Below are 18,550 nucleotides of genomic sequence, written 5' to 3' on the forward strand. Positions count from 1 at the left end.
ATCCCTTAGGTTCCACACATGGGCTAAAGGAAAATGCTGGGGTGGGGGTGGGGAATCCACATTCTAAATGCACCTCTGCTGTTGTCTTGCTGGGGGAGGGAGAAGATGGTTGGCTCCTGAGGTCACCCCAACTCTCCTTCTGTTGCCAGGCAGGGCTCCGTAACCACAGACGAATCAAAATCCCTCCTGGGCAGCGGGACTCCTGGATTGGAGATTTCAGGGGGTGGAGAAAGGATATAAACTGCAGCATCGAAACCTAAAAACGTATTTTATTTCGAAGTTGTGCTTTGGATTTTCCCCAATCCAACATCTGTTGAGTGACAGTCTTAGGTTCACACAAAGCATCTCCAAGCATACATACAATATTCCAGTTATCAACACTATTTTAAAGAATATACCATTTTACACAAACGTGACATACAAGTCAGACGCCACAAAATTGCAATTCCCTGGAAGATCTAACTTCTCTTCTGAACGTGAAGTACATATACACCAGCCCTTCCAGTGGTCTGTTCATCCTGTTGCTGGCATCATCTCTCATCTCTTTGGGGAGAAACCAGGGCACCCTGAGGAGGTTGGCTGAGACCAGTGTTTCCAGTTTACAGGCGGCTGGCTGCAAACTCCTCTCTTTTCCAAATTGGGACGCTGGTAGCCCCGCCCCACCTCTGCTTCCCAAAGATTGACCATCAGAGTCCACATCGGGAAAAGGATCCGTGCCTCCAGGGGCAGATTGGGGTTCTTCAAAGCATCATGCTGGTTTAGGAAGCATATCCGAGGAAGACTGGTCTCCCTAGGCCCTGGGTGGCCAGCTCCGTTTGGCTTTTCGGTGTAAAAATCACAGTGTGCAACCTCGATTCCAGTTGATTGCAAGGAGCTCTGCCGAGAAGGACTCTCCTCCTAGGGTTCCTAGTCCTCTGGACAGGACCATCTCACAGGTTTCAGGAGCACCAGAGAGGGGAAGACAACTCGGCTCCCAGAGCGGGGGTAGCAGGTGACCTCTCACACACTGTCCAGTTCATGATGCAAATCAGCAGATGGACACTGACCGAGGGGATGGTGAATGCAAGTCATGTACAGGGCTGAAAGAGAAACAAGGCAGGAGCAACAGAACAGGCCCAAGGTGTTGTCATTAAGGAGCTTTGCCTTTCCTTTCTTAGAGAAGGATGTGCCGGAAAAAGAGGAAAAGGGCAGGTATGGGCACCAATTTTGACCAGTTGGATCAAAGGGAATGTCAAGTGAAGGGTAGGGTTTCATTTCCAGCAAGGAAACAGATCCTTGGGTATGAAAGGCCCCTATTGGCTCAGGACCTGTGTAAGTCCAGGTGACAGACAAGGACAGGCCACTAAACAGATCAACAAAAGCCAAGAATGCGGAGGACTGTGGGTTGCCTCTCACAGGTTGACACACGCACTGAAGGAGTTCTTCATCTCTCCCTCCTGGCTCTTGGGATGGTTTTCCTGGTGTTGCAGGCTACTTTTCTAGCTAGCAACTTCCTACAAAGCTTCTCTTTTCCTTCACACAAAAGGAGGAAAATCCTACCGCTTTCCATAGAGCCAACTACCAACTTCAAAATGTTGGTCTGAAGAGCATTTTCTGGGCCAAAGATAAGAAAGTTCAGATTTTCCTATCTGAACGGCAACCCGCTATCTCTCCTAAACTGTGGAAAATAAGGCAAAAAGCACAGCTTTAAAACCAGAAAACAGAGAAGAGGAATGAGTTTCAACTTTAACTCAAGTAGTTGTCTGAGACCCATGAGCCTGGGGTTTAACTGTCCCCAGCCCTGGTCCTCCTGGGATAGCATGATGTTAGGGGAGCTGGGACCATGGGCACCAGATTTGGAAAGCAAATTAAAGCAGACAAGGGTATTATTTTTGCTTTTTGGAGGTGAACCAGAAAAATAGCCGAAGGCAGGCCAAAATATTCAGCATCCAATTTTTGATTTTCTTAGATTCGGGCCTTGGAAAGACTTTAAAGCCCGTGGGGCGAAGAGTTCTCTTAGTTGTGCTTGTCTGGATAAATGAAGACCAGTTTTTTTTTTTTTTTTGCAGTACGCGGTCCTCTCACTGTTGTGGCCTCTCCCGTTGCGGAGCACAGGCTCCGGACGCGCAGGCTCAGCGGCCATGGCTCACGGGCCCAGCCGCTCCGCAGCATGTGGGAACCCCCGGACCGGGGCACGAACCCGTGTTCCCTGCATTGGCAGGAACTCCCAACCACTGTGCCACCAGGGAAGCCCCTGAAGACCAGTTTTAAGGAGCAATGTCTCTCTTTAATCCAACTAGAGCTCCCTAAGCCCCCGCTGGTCCCTGAAGAGAGGCCTTGTGGAATAACCCAACTAGGGGATAAACTTAGAATACATTTTCATTTGGGAACAATTTTAGGATTAGCAAAGCTGAATTTAATTTTTAATAGGATTATGAATTTTATGTCTTAAGTACCCAAAAAAGTGGGAGGAAGGACCCATTTCTTACCTTTTCCAAACCTGCCAAAAACACAATAAAACTGTCTTAAGCCTCTTTACCCTAAAAGCAACCAACTATAAAACTGTCTTATACAGGAAAATGTCTTAAATGGAAAACGGTACATCAGAGACAAAGATAGGAACCCGAGAAATGTCTATACATTCAGAAAAACTTTAGAAGTTCTGTAAGAAGATTGGGTTGTAGTTCCAGACAATGGAGGAGAGCAAAAGCAAACACCAACGATCAATTTACACCAATAGAAAGAAGACAGAGAGAAAGCCCCCAACCCCAAACAGTTTACAGGATTGAGTCCCATCCTGCTAAATTTCACACGGTGGAGAGAGTCAAAGGCTAGGTTCTCTGGCCCAGACAGAGTTGAGATTTGTAACGGAAACAGAGACTCCTGGTGGCTCCTGTGTGAACTGCCACAATAGCTTACAAAGAGACCAGTCTATCTAGGACCAGGAGAGGCTACACATGCCAGAGACTAGAAAAAGGTGTGTGTGTGTGTGTGTGTGTGTGTGTGTGTGTGTGTGTGCGCGTGCGTGCGTGTGTGTGTGTATGTGTGTGTGTGTTCTCTATGATCAGTACCCAAAACAAGATGCCACTGAGAGCTGGCCGTCAGCAGCCAGCCATCTGGTTAGGCATCCCTTGTGTCTGAGGGGACTGAGACTTCAGCCCACGGCCCTGTGACTTGCCTTGCCAGATTTCACAGTGACCTGATAATGGAGAAACCTACCTCTGGCTAACCTAAGAACAGTATGTACTGTAGCTGGCTGGATTACGACAACGGGGGGAAGCAGAAGGTAGCGGGAAGGGTGGGGGAGGGCTGGGCGATAACGAGGGCTTCATTCTCAAGGTTTTGGGTGATGGGGAGGCTAATTCCTGCAAGAACAACTTAGAACCTAATTTTCAACTGAAGTCCCCAAGCTAGTTAAATAGGAAGATTTTAATAACAGTCAGTCCCTCCAGTCCCCTTGTCTAGAACAATTAAATTACATCCCTCAGACAGTACAAGACTTGTCAGTGGACTGTGGGGAGGCAGAGGAGTTGACACCGGGGCTAGTGGCATTTGTTTTGGGGAAGACAGTGGGCTTGGGCCGTGTGGCTGGCGGCTTGACTGGGGCCGCCATCTTGACAGACTTGACAGGCCGGAAGGCGCAGGCGATGTCCCCAGCAGTGCTGGCGCTACGCTGGAAGGTGGGCTCAGGGTCCTTGAGGAGCTGAGTGTGCAGGGGACTGGAGGGCTCCGATGTGGGGGCCACCACAGGGGAGGTCTTGAGGGGCTCCAAGGTGTCCAGAACCACGTCCGGGGTGTGCTTGACGCTGCTCTGCCGTTCTAGCTCCCGCAGCTCGTTCAGGGCAGAGTTCATGGTCGCCTCAATATCCTGCGGACAGGAGAAAGGAGAGAGTGAGGCTCACGTAGGGAGAAGCCCCCAGGGTCCTATTTCAACAACCTGGGCCAAATCATGGAGAAACCGACTGTAAGGAGATGTCCAGATGATTTTGTTTGGCCAAAATCTTTGAACATCTGGATGTTCAGAATGGGAGGGAAGGGGGGCAAAAGGACTTGCGTTCTCATGAGGGTTTTTTTTTTACCCTTTAGACAGAGTGGTTGAGATGCTTTTTAAATAGAGCCCTCAGGTTTTAGACACACGCATGGATGTATCTATGGATGAGATGACATGTAATCCAGCAGGGACAGGAAAGGTGGATGAACTAAGGGTGGCCAGGAGTTTGGTCATGAGTACATGGGATTCATATTCTACGTTTGTTTGAAACTGTACATAATAAACAATTTTTAAAAAAAGTGGTACAGATGAAGTATGATCTTTGTTATCTTGGACTTTAAAGGCCAAAGGTTAAGAGGGTTAGTCCTTCCTCCTCAAGGACTGAGGGAAGGTTCAAGAGCCCTGGCCCTGAGGATCCATCAGGACACCCCCCCCCCACCCCTGCCCCCGCTCCACCCCATCCAGAGTGCTCATCTTGATGAAGCCATTTCCTTCCACCCATCACCATAAGAGGGGACCAAGGAGTGACCAGGAGGGGGAGCCAGAGCCCACATAGGTGAATCTCCATTGAGTTTCACAGTGGAATACTCCAGATCTTAGGAAACAGCAGGCTTAGCTCAGGGGCTCAAGGCAGAACCAAAGACCCTTTGTATGCAGCCAGCTGCCTCCCAGGGAGACCTCCCAGATCCCTCCCCACCTCTCCACACGCTGTGTCTAGCACTCCCAAACCACCGCAGGGCTCCTCCCTTGGGATTAAACTCACGTGGAAAGACTGCATGTTTCAGGCAAAGGCCCCTGGTTAAGGCTTCTTTGCCCTACAGGGTAATCCATGCTTTCTGCTGAGAGTGGTTCAATTTCACTCATCCCTCTGATGTTCTCAAACCTTAAAATTGTGCAGAAAGAACTCCATCTCCCTCCTCAGTCCCGCTCTGCAGCTAGAGTCTGTCCCAGTTATGTAGCTATTCCGACGTTCCTAACACCTGGCCAAAGAGGGAGCTGGGAGGATTCCCGTGGTGCAAGGCAGATTGCAGCCAAGAGCTTAAGGAGAGGCACAGAAACAGAAGGCTAGCAAAGCAAGACATCTCAGGCCTGTAGCTTAATACTGTGCTTGCCAGGTACACCATCCCTAAGCAGAGCACTGCGATTAAGCCAACAGAGGCCACACCCAGCCTCTACCCTGAAGTTGGGGTGAGGAGAATCTCAACTCAGTTGAGACATAAAAGGGCAACGATGAGCCTTTAGTTCCTACCTGGTCTAATGAAAATTATAGAGTTGGGAGAGACGTCTGAGTGAACTGCTTGGAGTGGCCCCGAGAGTCGTATTTTTAGAGGTGGGGTTGGATCTCTAATATTTCATGGAAAACAGAGACTCGTCAGTGTGATGCATACATGGAAGGAAGACCCTGTAGCAAGCAAGGGAGCTCATCTCCACTGCCTCTGGAGGCTTGGGCTGGAAACCTTTCTGGGACCGGAGTGCGCAGTGGCAGAGTAATTTGGGGCCTTCACAACCAGGAGCAGATTGTTGATTGATCATTGATCTATCACTAGGGACCAGAGATTAGCCTCAGGGATGATGGGAATGGCACACTGATATGAAAATGTGGCCAGAACGACCTCTGAGCCTCACCACTCGGGCAGCTTCGCTGAAATCTACCAGGGTCTCAAGACTCAAAATTGGGCTGAATGGATTCTATCAGAAACACTCAATCTGTAACTACTGGCTTTAAAAATTACAACAGGCTTGCAAATAGCCCATATATGAGCAAGAAGCCTGCCTTCTTTTATTTTGTCTTCAAGTTCTTTTTGGGGAGAGAGGGATCGGCAAATTTCTTGGAAAGCCATCTTATCGGGTCTAGATGTCTAACAGTCCCTGAACTCAGTGTATAAGGTACCGTTCTCTTTCAAGTGCCGTCATAATGAGCATGGGCTGCACTAAGCAGCAGTGACAAGTGTAGACTTGTAGTAGCTATTTGTCCAAGAGCCCCCAGTTACCTGTGCAATGACCTCAGGGTCCATGGGCCGGTGGTTATTGAAGCTTTTTGACCTGCCTGCTGTCACCGTCTTCCGGATCTGTGGACTGTCCAGCCGGTTCTTCAGGGATGAGTGACGGCTGATGGAGTTGAGACTCCCATGCCCACTGATGGAACACTTATCTGGCCCTTCCTTGGGGAGACTCTGGCTCAGGATGGGCTGGGAAGATGGGCGGCAGCTTGCCCCTACCCCCGGGGAGGCGGAATCAGTCAGGGGACTGCTCAGCCCATGGCCGTCGCTCCGAAATGTTTTCCGGATGCTCCCAGATTCTGGCCGCTTCCTTTGCCTTCAATGACAAACAGAAAGGGCGGTTTGATCAGGGAGCCCTGGCTCCGAGGAAGCTAGGATGAGTGAGAGAGGGGCAGATGTTGGTACCCAGGGACTTCTGGAAGGAGAGGACACAGAGCATGTCCTCTCCTGTGTCACCTTCCCTTGCTTTCTCCATGTCTTTGTCTCCCTGCCACCCCCGACCTGGGCAAAGGAGAAATAGATACTTACTTGGTGGTCGTGGGCTTTGAGTTCTCAAGATGTAAGGTGCTGTCAGGAAAAATGTCTGATTAAGCAAAAGTTTCTAATGGGAGACAGATTCATGAAAAGGTACCCTCCGTTACCTGCTCTGCACAGAAAGCAGGCCCCAGACCCCAGGTAGGAGAAAAAGTCTCACCATCACCAAGGAGGTAGGGAATTGCTGGTAAGAGGAGAGTTGACTTTTCCAAATTTTAGCATGTTTCTTAGTCCACTGACAAGACTAATTATTTTGGGCTTTGGCAAGAGGCTGTTGCTGCTTATTCTGCAGATATGGAACAGAATATTTTTCAAGAGGCTGCAATGCTGCAGAGTTTGGGTCACGTTTGTGCATTTTCTAGGGTGGAAATACATCTACGTGACTCTAAGTCACCCAGCACTGGGCTGAACCCTGGCTCTGAGTCAATCTGTTTCAGACCACTACAGCTCTCAGATGAAATGGTCTGACAGAATCTTATTCATATGGGTGTTGCCCACTGCTGAATAATTTCATTATCTCTTGGAATCAGATACTATAGGACCTAATCTAAGAGGCAATGACACTTCTGGTTTGGGATGGCAGCTGGGCAGCTCTGAACTTGAATATACTAAGGGCCACTGAGGCTGAGGTGGGAGTTGAGGACGGAAGAAGGGAAGGGGTAGGACCTGAAGATAAGGAGCTGGTCATCGGGGCAGGGCCACCGCGGAGGTCTTCCTCATCATACGCGCCCGGGGCCCGGTTCGGGATTTGGCACACAGCAGCCACTCCGTGAGGCTGCCTGCTCGGCAGCTTTAGCCTTGGGGGTCAGCCACTCTCCAGTGGATAAAGGATGTTTGCAGAGTCTTATAAGGTCCAGTTGAAATGACTTTTCCTCTTCTGCAAATTCTTCCCTGACCTCCCTCCCCCATGGGCAGGCAGACTTCACTCCCCCTTCTGCTCCTTCAGTGCATCTATGGAACCACTTTTTAGTGACTTGTCTCTGTGGCATTCACCTTGCCCGACTGTGAGCTCCGAGGCCAGGGATCACCTTATTCGTCCCTGAATAAGCGGCAGGCGTACCTGGCACAACAGGAGGCGCTCAGTGAATGTGTGGAATTGAACTGAGAGGCCGCACCCTAATAACTCCTTGCTGATTTCCTTTTTCCCTCTTGTGAGGAGGGCTGACTTACAAGGCCCAAACTGCTAATGAGGCAGATTTATGGAGTGGCTGGTGTGGGCCAGGCCCCAGGGATATAGAGGGAGGAAGACAGAGTTCCTGGTTTCAAGGAGCTCAGCCTGGTGGGAGATCCAAGCGCAGCTTGTGTCCTGAGATTGCCTCGGGAATACGGAATAAGGGCACCTAACTCAGCCCTGAGGAATTCAGGGGTGTCAGAAAGCCTTCCCTAAAAAGAAATTTTCGGACTGAGTCTCGAAGGGAGAAGAGTCGACCAGGTGAGAAGACAGCAGATGTGAAGGTCCAGGGGTGGAAGAGAACCCAGGGTACTCAGGAGAGAGAAGGAGCTCGGGAGGAGAGCTGTGTGGGGCAGGAGGCGTGGCTCGAAGGCCGATCAGTCCTAAGGGCAAGACATCCCGGGGGGCGGCTGCTCCCCCACGGACCAGCTGGCGTCTGGGCAGACCACATCCTCCAAGACCCCATCTTGATACCACCAGCCAAGGAGTTCACGGGAACCGCCTTGACTTTCTACCAGATGTTCATCTTTTGAGTATTCAAGGTATTACTCTCTACAATTCCTTTGTACAAATGGCAACAAATACATGATGGCTTAAAAATCTGTACCCGACTAATTAGCTAACTCTCTCTCCACCAACCTCGCCTTGGTTTCTGGGTTAATTACAGGCTTACAACCTTATGATTATAGGCTTACAATTAACGTAGACTTGTAAATAATGAAGAAAATGTCATTAGCCCACAGTTAACTTTTTACTAGCTGGCCCCCCCAACAGGGCACACTATGCTGGAGGGAAATAAATTAAATCCTCGATCTTTCTTACCGGTCTGACTGAAATTGTGACTACACTGACCAAGTGCGCTGAATCAGCTACTTTACTAAGTAGAGGGTGAAAGAGATGGAAAAGAACCATGTGCCCCAAACACTCCCCCTGCTACCGTCTGGTTGGAAAAAAGCCAAGAGATCTGGGCGACCTGGTGCAGTTTAAAAACAACAAGCATCTTTTATTCTCCTTCCAGTTTCAGTGTCCAGAGGCTACGGTTAACAGGTTTTCAATGTGCAAATCATTTCATTCCTCCAAAGCCAGAGGGGAATAAAAACTGTACATCATCTCCAATCCATATTCATCGGGAGCGCCCTGGGGCTTGTCATCCTGCTGGCACTGGGCCAAGGTTCAGGGCCTGGCGGAAAGAGGTCTGTAGGCTTTGGGGCTTGGTGTCTGGCCCCTTGAGATGAGATTAGTTCTCCAATAACCTGAATGTCTCTAGGGGAGGCAGCAGCACACAGGCGTGGAATCCCTCTAGACGGCCAGATCGGGTGTGGGTGGAGTTAAAACCCCAGGATGTTGCTAACAGCCACTGTGAAAGCTGGGGGGCACAGTTACGAGCCTGCTGGACAGAAGTGGGAATCTGCAAAGGGACTAACAGGGAAGGATAATACACAGGGCTAAAGCAATAGGGGGAAAAAATGGCAAATTATTTCTACTGGTGTGAAAGGGCAAGAGAAAAGGGAGCTGGAGGGTTAGACAGTGAAGAAAGAGCTCAGGACAAAGCTTTCCTTGTGGGGGTTGGTGGGGGTAGTGGTCGCCTTTCCTCCAGGGGAGCGAATGCAGGATGAGGGAGAAACAGACATGTGATATCTAAATAAACCATCTAGGGTGACATGAACCTGGTAGAAGATGCACAGACTTTGGATCTTTGGACAGACAAGGGCCAAGGAAGACATCAAAGATTATTATTTGAGTCAGAATTGGAAAAGAGAAGGCACCTCTGAGAAACAGTACAAAACCAAGTTACGTGAAGTGACTACAGCTTTGGCCAAATTTTCAGCAGTCAGATGGCCAGGAAGTCTGAGCGGACAGACGCTGCAGGGACAGAGGGGCACACCCGTCCTTAGCGTGACGGCCGCTAGCCGGAGACCTGGGCCTGCTGACGAGGCCTGTGGATGCTTCCTTGGCCCTGTCCACCTTGGAGCAGCCACGAGCACATGCAAGCTGTCGGGCCGGGAAGTGGGGGGATGCAGCACAGGGATGGAGAGGGCGGTTAGGCCAGAGGGTGAGGCGGGGTGTCACAAGTCATTCAGGGGAGCAGAAAATGAAAAGCAGAGCTTACTTGTTGATGTTTGCAAGATAAATATCGGCTACATGACCCCCACTGGGACAGCTGGCCCCCGCTCTGGCTGTCACCTTTTCTTCAGGTGGCTCAGAAATGACCTCAATCTCAGACTTGGGGCTGGACCTCTCCACGACACCGTCCTCGCTGGGGGAGAAGGGGCAGGCAGGCAGGGAGGAGGGGAAAACAACAACAACACAAAAAGCAGTGTTAAATCGGCAAGATGGCCCCCCCGACACACACGCGACCCCACAATGGTTCTGAGGCAGCAGCGACACCTGGCTGGGCTCTGGGAGCGGAGGCAAGGAAAGCTACGGGCCTTTGGAGGGTCATTTAAATAAAGATAAATAATCCTGCTGAGTTCTGCGGGGTCCTCAGATCCTCCGAAAGCTGGGCTAGGGGACTCCTGGATTCGAGGTGTCTGCCTTCTACCCCTCGCTGCTTTCCCGGGGCAGCTGTGCCGGGGCCACCTCCTGCAGGAGGTCCAGGTGGCCGTTTATGTGCTCAGGTCCCGAGCACAGCTGGGCAAGGGCAGTCAGCTCTGCCATGGCTCTGGAGATGCCGGCGTTGAGGCAGGACACTGCCACACTCTGTCGTAGCGCATCTAGCCCTGCTTAGAGCGTCCAAGCCGGTCCCAGGTCTCTCCACGGCTCTCCCGGCCCCTCTGGCTACTGATGACAAAGAAAGCCCCTTCTCCCCCACAATTCATCTTCTCTCGGTCCTGGAGTGAAGTCATAATGCTAAATTTGGGAGGGTCCACGCACAGATGGCCACCAGGTATGCGATGTTATCAACAGAGGGAGGATTTCCCCGCAGAACGAGCTGGGGAGAGGCTGAGAGGGTGCAGACTCATTCAGGATATCAACCTTTAAAAAATAATATTAAGGGAAGGACTAAAAACACTGACAGCATCGTATCCAAGGGGAGGGAGTCGGGATCAGAGGCAGGGCAATGGGGCAGGGAGGCAGATTTGAGGGGCCACGGGGAAAAGCCTTCCTGATGCAAAGACATTGCTTCAAAGAGCAGGAACCAACCTACAGCCCGTGTGATGAAGTCTCTCTGGAACCAGTCCATGTTCCCTTTGTTCCCCGACATCCTTTCCCCTCCTCTCCCCTGTCTTTCTCCAAGTCAACCTCATCTGGGTTAAATGAACTGGGTTATTTCCACAAGGCTGCTTAAGCTAGATTTCTACTAGAAAATGAACTCAACATTTTCATTTGCAAGTGGAAAAGCGCCATCAGGTTGTTTAAAAAAAAAGACAGAGAAATCAAAATGTTTTCCCAACCTGATCTTTCCAAAAAGGAAATATAAGTGGTCAAATAATAACCCCTCATTATCACTCATCAGGTATAAATGTGGATGAGTGCTGGCTGGCAAGTTTCTAGAATGACTGGGGGTGGGGGAGGGTGGTGGAGATGTGATTGGCGGGGGAGTAGAGAGTGGAGAGATGAAAAAACAATTCTCCACTCAGTCTCTGAGTCTGGGGGCCCTTCAAAGGAACCACGACACTTCAGGACTGTGTCGGCGCCCCCTAGGGGTTGGTCTCCCTCATCCTCCTGGGCTCCAGAAATAAAGTCTCACTCCCACAGTGCGGCCAGGGACCCCTAAAGGTGCAGGGGGCCTAACGTACGTGTCTTGGACCACGATGTACTGATGGGGGATGAGTCCGTCGATGCCATTGTGCCGGCCTTCCCACCAGTCGTCGGAAGCCCGCTGGTAGAGCAGCAGGGATGCCCCCTTCTTGAAGGACAGCTCTCGGGCTGTCCGGCCCACGTAGTCAAACTTGGCAATGGCCTCGATGGGCTCACACTCTGAGAGGGGTGGAAAAGAAGGAAACACATGCTGTTGGGACTCACAGACTCAGGAAACTGGGTAGAAGAGCCCAGTTAGCTGAACTTACAGTGGTGGGAAGATAACCTAGTGTGAAAATAAGTCACAGATGATCTATAAAGCAGGTATTCCCATGCAGACTGTGCAAACCCCTGAAAGCACTTGTACGCTCTTCCTTGCCTTTGCTTATGCTGTTCCCTCCACCTGAATCTCTCTCTGTCACCTGCCTGATGAAACACATTGAATCACAACTCAAACATCACCTGCTTCCTCTAGTAACTTCCTTGGTGTTCCCATAGCTCTTTATGCCATACTGTACTTGTAAGCATTACTTCCTTTCTGACTGTAAAATAACTCCATTAATTTAGAACACTTAACATATTGTACTTTGAATAACTTATTTACATTATCCACTCTCCCTACTAGAACATGAGCTTTTAGTTGCTATAAAGAGAAAATAACTTGCCCAATCAACTTTCCAAGGAGCAAAATATGGAAATATATGTTGTGGTCAATACATGGAAAAATGCACATGTAAGTGATTTGAAAAATTAAAAGGGGTGTGCAAAGGCAATGTATTTTTACTTTTGTGTATGCTTCTGTTTCCTCATCTATAAAATGAGGATAATAATAGTGCCTTTTTCAGGAAGTTGGTATGAGGAGTCAACAAATAACAATTTGTAAAAGTGCTCAGAACTGTGTGGGCCCACAGTAAGTGCTACATACGTGTCAGCTACTGTTATTACTGTCATCGTTGTCATTATCTGTTCTGGGCTGCAGGTAGAGGTCAGAGAGCAAAAAGAAGGCTCCCACAAATCAGGAACCCAGGGTTAAAATCAGATATTCTGAGTAGTGGAGAGAAAGGCTACTTACAAACAAGACTATGCCTAGACAGCCAGGGCAGGTGGGTCTGCTCCTGAATGGGCAGGGCTGGGGACTTCACTACAGGGGGCCTGTCTAAATATCCCAATGTCAGTTCCATACAGCTGCGGGTTTGTCACTCGACCTCTCTGGCCTCAGTTTTCTTAACTATTAAATAGCAGCTATATCAATTTCACTAGGGATTAAGAGATAAGACATATACAGCCTCTAGCAGTGCTGGGCACACGCAGGCTCTAATCAAATACGATTTTCCCTGGTTCACCAAATCCCTTCCCATTGTGTGGTAAATTATCATATTGATCCATCTGACCTTAAGAGCCAAATCAGCAATCCTAATTTCTTTTTCTCCTTTAAACGCTGGCCTAGGATTGCAGAATTCATAGCAAGGCAGGGAGCAGGGAACACTGCAGCCTGTGCCATTTTGTTCTTGTGCCCAGAAAATTCTGAGGCCCCTTGTCAGCTGCTGAGACTTCCAGAGCCCAAGCGATCCAGAAATGGAGGTGTAGAACTGTTGGCAGGAGGGGGAATGTGCTGGCTGGACAGACCCTAATAAATCATGGGCACCGCCGAGGCCCACGGACGACAGCTGCGCATTCCAGCTCTCGACGCACACACGCCAGGTTGCGCAGCGCATGTCTGTGCTTTGGAAAGGGTCAATTTTTCCAGTCGGCAGGCGTGAGAGCATGTGGTTTCTGCATCCTGATTCCCATCCCCCTCTGGCTTGCTTCTGCCGGGTTCTTGGCACCCAGCTTCACTATTCCCTGGGCCCTCTGTTTTTCAAATGAGCTCTCCTTCCCTTTGGTCTCCAGCTACCTGGCAGGAGTCTGGGCCATGACAAGGGACTGACAGTATGCTGGTGAGACAGCCAGATGAGACAAAGAGCTGGGAGGTGGATGAGGCGCAGTGAGGTGGGGCGAGAAGGGTGAAGGATGAAGGGCTAAGGTCTAGCTCTTCACCTCTGGTTTAATACAGAGACCACTCTATTTGAGAAGGTGGGCTGTCTCTCCAAGAAAGGGAAGGAATGAAGCTGGGAGGCAGGAGAGCTCCCTGCTCGTCTTGAGGGGACTGCTGGACAGGAAGGGTCATCAGGAGCACAGGATATATAATCTCTCCTTTCTGCTTCACCACCCCACAGTCCCACGGACTCCAAGTGGGGCCTCGTACCGTCATCACTTGTGTGGTGCTCTGCGGCCACATCCTGGGTTGAGTCTTCAGCCGAGGTAGTCTCTCCGTGAGGGCTGTCACTGCAACAGAACCAAGAGTAACTGGGACCTCAGCATTTGCTTACAAAATTCTTGTCTTCTCTTTCACACAGCTTCCTTGGACATGGGATCTATCCTAGACTCTCTAGATCCTGATCACATACTCCAGACAGATGCTTATAATGAAATGTAAGGCTCTCGGGATTCTCTAGGCTAGCTCCCGCTACAAAAACTACTCGAGACTACATGGGACTTACAACATCTTGAGACAAGAGGAACCCCATTTGAACTTACAAATCTTTTCGAAAATACGGAACAACTTAGCTCCTCAAGGGCTATTTCTCTAGGTGAATTAGTTCCTGGAGGGAGCATGGTGGAAGGGAAACACTGGGCTTTAGCATCGGATACAACTGGATTCAAATACCAGCTCTGACACCTGGTAGCTGTGCGACCCTGGGCAATTACTTAATCTCTTTCAGCCTCAGATACCTAATCTACGAATCGAGGATAATGGTCTATATATCTCACAGAGCTGTGTTAGGATTCAATGAAATAAGAGGGAGTGATGAATAAGCAGTGCTTTCTTTCCTTCTTTCTCATCTTGCTTGATGGCTCTGGCTGCTTTGTGGTTTAGTACTGGTGAGAAAGTAGGAGGTGAGTCATAGAAATGAGTGGGAAACACAAGCAGGGGAAGAAAGTCTGCTGTGGGCTGGACGCTGCAAGAGGGCAGCGGATGAGAGCTGGGTCAAGTTCTTGACAGAATTCATGGAGCCTCAAATTACCCAGGGTGGAGAATTGAGAATGAGCAGGGAAGTTATTAGGAAAAGTCATTTCTACTCCTGATCTCTTGGACTTCAGAGCGCATGGGGAGGGGCACCAGGAAGTTCTGACTTCCTGAAAAGTAGAGAAAAACCCTGTTCATTTCTAAAGTTTCTTCCTCTGGTGGTAGGTAGTAACAAGTGAGACTTTCCAGGCAGTTCTATGGAAGCACCATCACCCCTCAACCCCACATCCTGGCTTCAGTTTCTACCTTTGAGCATACAGCCTCTCCCTCCTCAGCGGATGGGTCCTTCGCTCCTAGAAAGTTCCTCAAAGACCAGGGGACTAATTTAGAACTCACCCCGTGTGAAGCAAGGCAGTTCCAAGGAGGCTCTCCAGACCCCAGAGAACATTATGGGAGAACATCAACAGGGATTCCTCTTTATCAGAAAATGTGGGCACACTTTCTCACTGTTTTCTGGGCCTCAAAACCCTCTGAATGAGTTTGGTGACATTCTGGAAACCCTTGGGACCCCAGGGGTGTGCAGGGCAAAGGCTCACTTTTCCCCAGACCTCTGAGTTCATTTCTTTGGCCGTCCACTAAGGCGGCAGCTCCCAAATTTCACGGAGCCCTGGACTGCTTGTTAAAAAGAGACTGCCTCACCCACTCCCAGAGTTTCTGATTCACTAGGTCTGGGTGGAGTCGGGGCACTTGCATTCCTAATCAGCCTGTGTAAGGCAGGTGCCGTTGGTCCAGGGACCCCACTTTGAAAACCACTGCTCTAAGGTAAAGACAAGCTGATGCTTTATAAGGTCCCTTCTAGCCCTGAAATGCTATGCTTCTCTCATTCCACACGCACACCCGAGCCTACCTAACACCTGTGGTCTCAGAAGCAGCCCAGCATGCTACACCACAGGCAGTCCTGGAAAACTGGGTTCCGGTTTCAGGGCTGGCAAGCGTGGTGCAGTGGGGCTGCGGGGAGGCCAAGCGGCCTTGGTGCTCCCTCTTCCTGGCTGTTCTGGTCTCCTGGCCCATCTCCAGTATACTTGGGCTCTGACCCCCCCTTTGCCACCCCTCCCTCCCCTCCTTCATCCATCTTAGCTCACTTTGCTGGCACTTCTCTCTCTTCTGATGGACAGGCTGGGAGCCTTCTGAGTGGCTATGAACCCAGCAGTCAGATGGTCCCTCCTACCCAAGGTCATTTACTCTTGATCCTGGGGTGCTTCTGGCCTCCCAGCCAGTCTGTGGTAGTAACAGGCCCTGACTAATCTTGTGGTTTTCCCAGAGGCTGCTAATAAATGGCAGATGCACAACCAATGGGGCTGGGGGGTGGTGGTGTTGTGCTGGGAGAAGACCTTGGACAGAACTGAGAGGTAGGTGCCCTCCCATCTGTGCCCGGTGAGCCCTACCAGGGCCCTGCTGAACCGGGCCGTGAGGTGGGGCTCTGTGTCCTGGAATGGGCCCAGAGCCTGCAGCGGTTTGATATGTGAGAAGGCAGGTGAAGCAGGAATCGGGAACACTATTCCACAGCTTTTCAACACTCATGCAAGGGAAACCAACTCTCCAAGTCACATGCACAAGGACAGCTCCCTGGAGCCCACCAGCCAGTAGGCTGGGACTCGAACAACATCCCTAGTCCCCACCAGCCATCTTTCAGTGACCGGAAGCTTTCTCTCCGAGCTGGTGAGCCTAGATTTCTCCAGCTCAGCCTCAGATGCCGGGATCTACAGGACAGCAGAGAAGACCGAACTCAGCGATGTCAGTGGTACTTTTATGTTCACAGACACATGAATAGCATTTTCCTCACTCCTTGGGCTGGAGGCTCCTTCTGTGGGGATCAGGGAGAAGCATGGACTGACTGGCCTCTCATTAAGTAAGCAACCTCCCCTGTCCTCCCCTACCTCAGTCCATAGCAATGGGGCTGGCTGAATTGCTTCCAGATGTTGAATTCAGATGGAATCCGATTTGGGCTGGCTTATGCTTTCAGCCCAGGCTGAAACACTGTTTAGGGGAAGAAGGGAAAGGGAGGAGGAGGAAGAGGTAAGGGATGTTAGGGAGTAAAAGAGAGAGGCAGTTGTCTTTGCGTTTACTGGGAAAATGACCCTGTAAGTGGCACGATGGGGGCAGTGTGGGGCAGTGGGTGGTACCCTGCACTGACAGTCAAGGGGTCAGGGCTGGGATCCTCACCACTGGGGTGGCCTCAAAGATCATCCCTGGCCTCTCTAGATTGCAATGACTTAATCTATAAAATGGAAATCTGTTATTTGTCTAACGGAAGGGTCTAGTAAAGATGTGCCCTAGGGATTCCTTTTATATCTCTGTTTCCAGGTGAAGTCATGACGAACCTGCTTTAGTGGGGCACTGGGCCTAACCTGCCGAAAATGGACCTTACCCCACTTTCTCATCACAAATGTCTGAGATCATTACTAAATTATCATTGTATAAACTCACAGTCAGGAAATTACGCTTTATAACTGAAATCTTCCCAATAAGACAGAAATTCCCTGGGACGCAGGACTGTTCTTCTCACAATAGCCAGCTCCGAGCAGGAGCCAGAGAGACACCGCTGCCTGATGAACGGCAGTTCTGCGTACAATCTGATCAAATTTCCTTTCCCGGAGATCATTAACGTTCCTGTTATTGCTGTCGTTATCTTTCAGAATGTTCTCTCATCACTCAGAACTCATAAAAAAGGAGGCAACCTGAAGTGGCACTGAGTAGTTTGGGTCGAGGTGGGGCCCTGCCTACAGCAACCCCCGATCCTGGCAGCTTGAAGTGCCTCGGAGTGGGAGGTGGGGAGGATCTTGGTGTTTCCCTCGGTCTCGCTTGGCCATCTGGCCCCCACGCCAGTGCGTGTTGGTGACATTTCCCCTCCTCCGACCCTGAGCCCCCTACCAGTAATCCTCCGTGCTCCCTCCTCTGCTGTAGATGGGGCCCTCCAGCTCCCTAGGGTTTGGGAAGATGTTCTCGTGCTGGATGATGATGGTTTTGATCAGCTCATTCACGTGGGCTTGGCAGGACACCTGGTCATGGCCCTCAGGCACTGACATCAGCGAGGGCCCGAAGCAGATGGCGAGGTTGTAGGGGTCCATCATGTTCTCTTCACTGAACTGTGATAAACTGGAGGAGAAGGAAAAGGGGGCAAGCTGAAAAGCACTTGCATGAATGCCCAGAAAACACAGTCACAGGAGGCGCTGCCAGGAGCAAGAACAGAAGCAGCACAGACGGCCCCCTGCTTTTCTGGGCGTCAGAGCCCTTCTAGAAAGCCGGTAGGGGGAGAAGAGAATGACCACCAGGACACTATTCAGGAGCCAAGGGAGGGCCAAGTGGAGGTCCCTCCTTGCAGATCTCGCCCCTCCTCTTTCTCTAGCTCCCTGTTCAAATCCTACTTACCCCCCAATCCCCACCCCAACCCTAGACCATATCCACCAAATCCACCCTGCCTTGCGGACACACCACTCTGCAGAGCTGGATACGCTCCCACAGACCAACCCACTAAGCCGACAGAACAGACGGAGCCCCTCGGGCTGCCCTGGTAATGACACAGTCAGAAGACGCAGGCATTGTGCGCTGTGTACCTTCTTGAATGGCAAAGTAATCAAATTATTAGGGATATTCCATTCTAAGCTCTAGACTTATTTAAAAAAATAGCCAACCGATTAGCTTTTGTATTCCATCAAGCCCGTGAATTTCTTCGTGGAGTAGCTAATGCAATTGTTTTCCATTTTCATAATATCCTCCTCCACTATTACATTCAGGATTTATTCAGGAAAAGGTCAGCATGTAGCTCAGCTCCTGCTCAGGCTTCCCCTGGACGCAGTCTGACTTCATTATTGGGTATTTTATTCCAGGAACTCCCCCTTTCCAGCCAGCAGCTGCTCCAGCCATACCTCCAACCCTGGCCAAGGACCCAAGCCCTTCAGTGGTGAGTGCCCACTGGTCTGTCTGTCCAGGCACTGAAGGCTGGGCTAGCTCTGGATGTACCCCACCCCTAGGAGTCTGCAGAAACGTGAGCTCTGCTACGGGGTTCTGCCTCCCTTGTGGGCATCTGGATTCTGACAGATCTTGAGAGGATACCAAAGCCGTGGTGC

The 18,550-nt window shown here is 50.4% G+C and overlaps 1 protein-coding gene across 5 annotated transcripts in view; it reads right to left on the reverse strand.

The window, feature by feature from the left end:
- Positions 1–259: 259 nt before the first annotated feature.
- Positions 260–18,550, reverse strand: part of SRGAP2 (SLIT-ROBO Rho GTPase activating protein 2) — a 238,017-nt gene continuing 219,726 nt past the window's right edge. For 2 of the 5 annotated variants that reach the window (XM_059995807.1, XM_059995797.1), the window contains exons 18-24: positions 17,355–17,579; positions 13,662–13,741; positions 11,416–11,596; positions 9,786–9,932; positions 6,499–6,537; positions 5,962–6,286; positions 260–3,847 (exon numbers count right to left, since the gene is read on the reverse strand). In XM_059995807.1, coding sequence (XP_059851790.1) covers positions 3,464–3,847; positions 5,962–6,286; positions 6,499–6,537; positions 9,786–9,932; positions 11,416–11,596; positions 13,662–13,741; positions 17,355–17,579 — 1,381 coding nt within the window. In that variant the 3' untranslated portion in view covers positions 260–3,463. Of the gene's footprint in view, positions 3,848–5,961; positions 6,287–6,498; positions 6,538–8,652; positions 8,856–9,785; positions 9,933–11,415; positions 11,597–13,661; positions 13,742–17,354; positions 17,580–18,550 lie in introns of those variants that run through there. The other 3 variants (XM_059995823.1, XM_059995813.1, XM_059995828.1) reach the window with 2 other exon arrangements.

This window comes from Delphinus delphis, chromosome 1, assembly GCF_949987515.2.
Source record: "Delphinus delphis chromosome 1, mDelDel1.2, whole genome shotgun sequence".
NCBI classification, from domain to species: domain Eukaryota; kingdom Metazoa; phylum Chordata; class Mammalia; order Artiodactyla; family Delphinidae; genus Delphinus; species Delphinus delphis.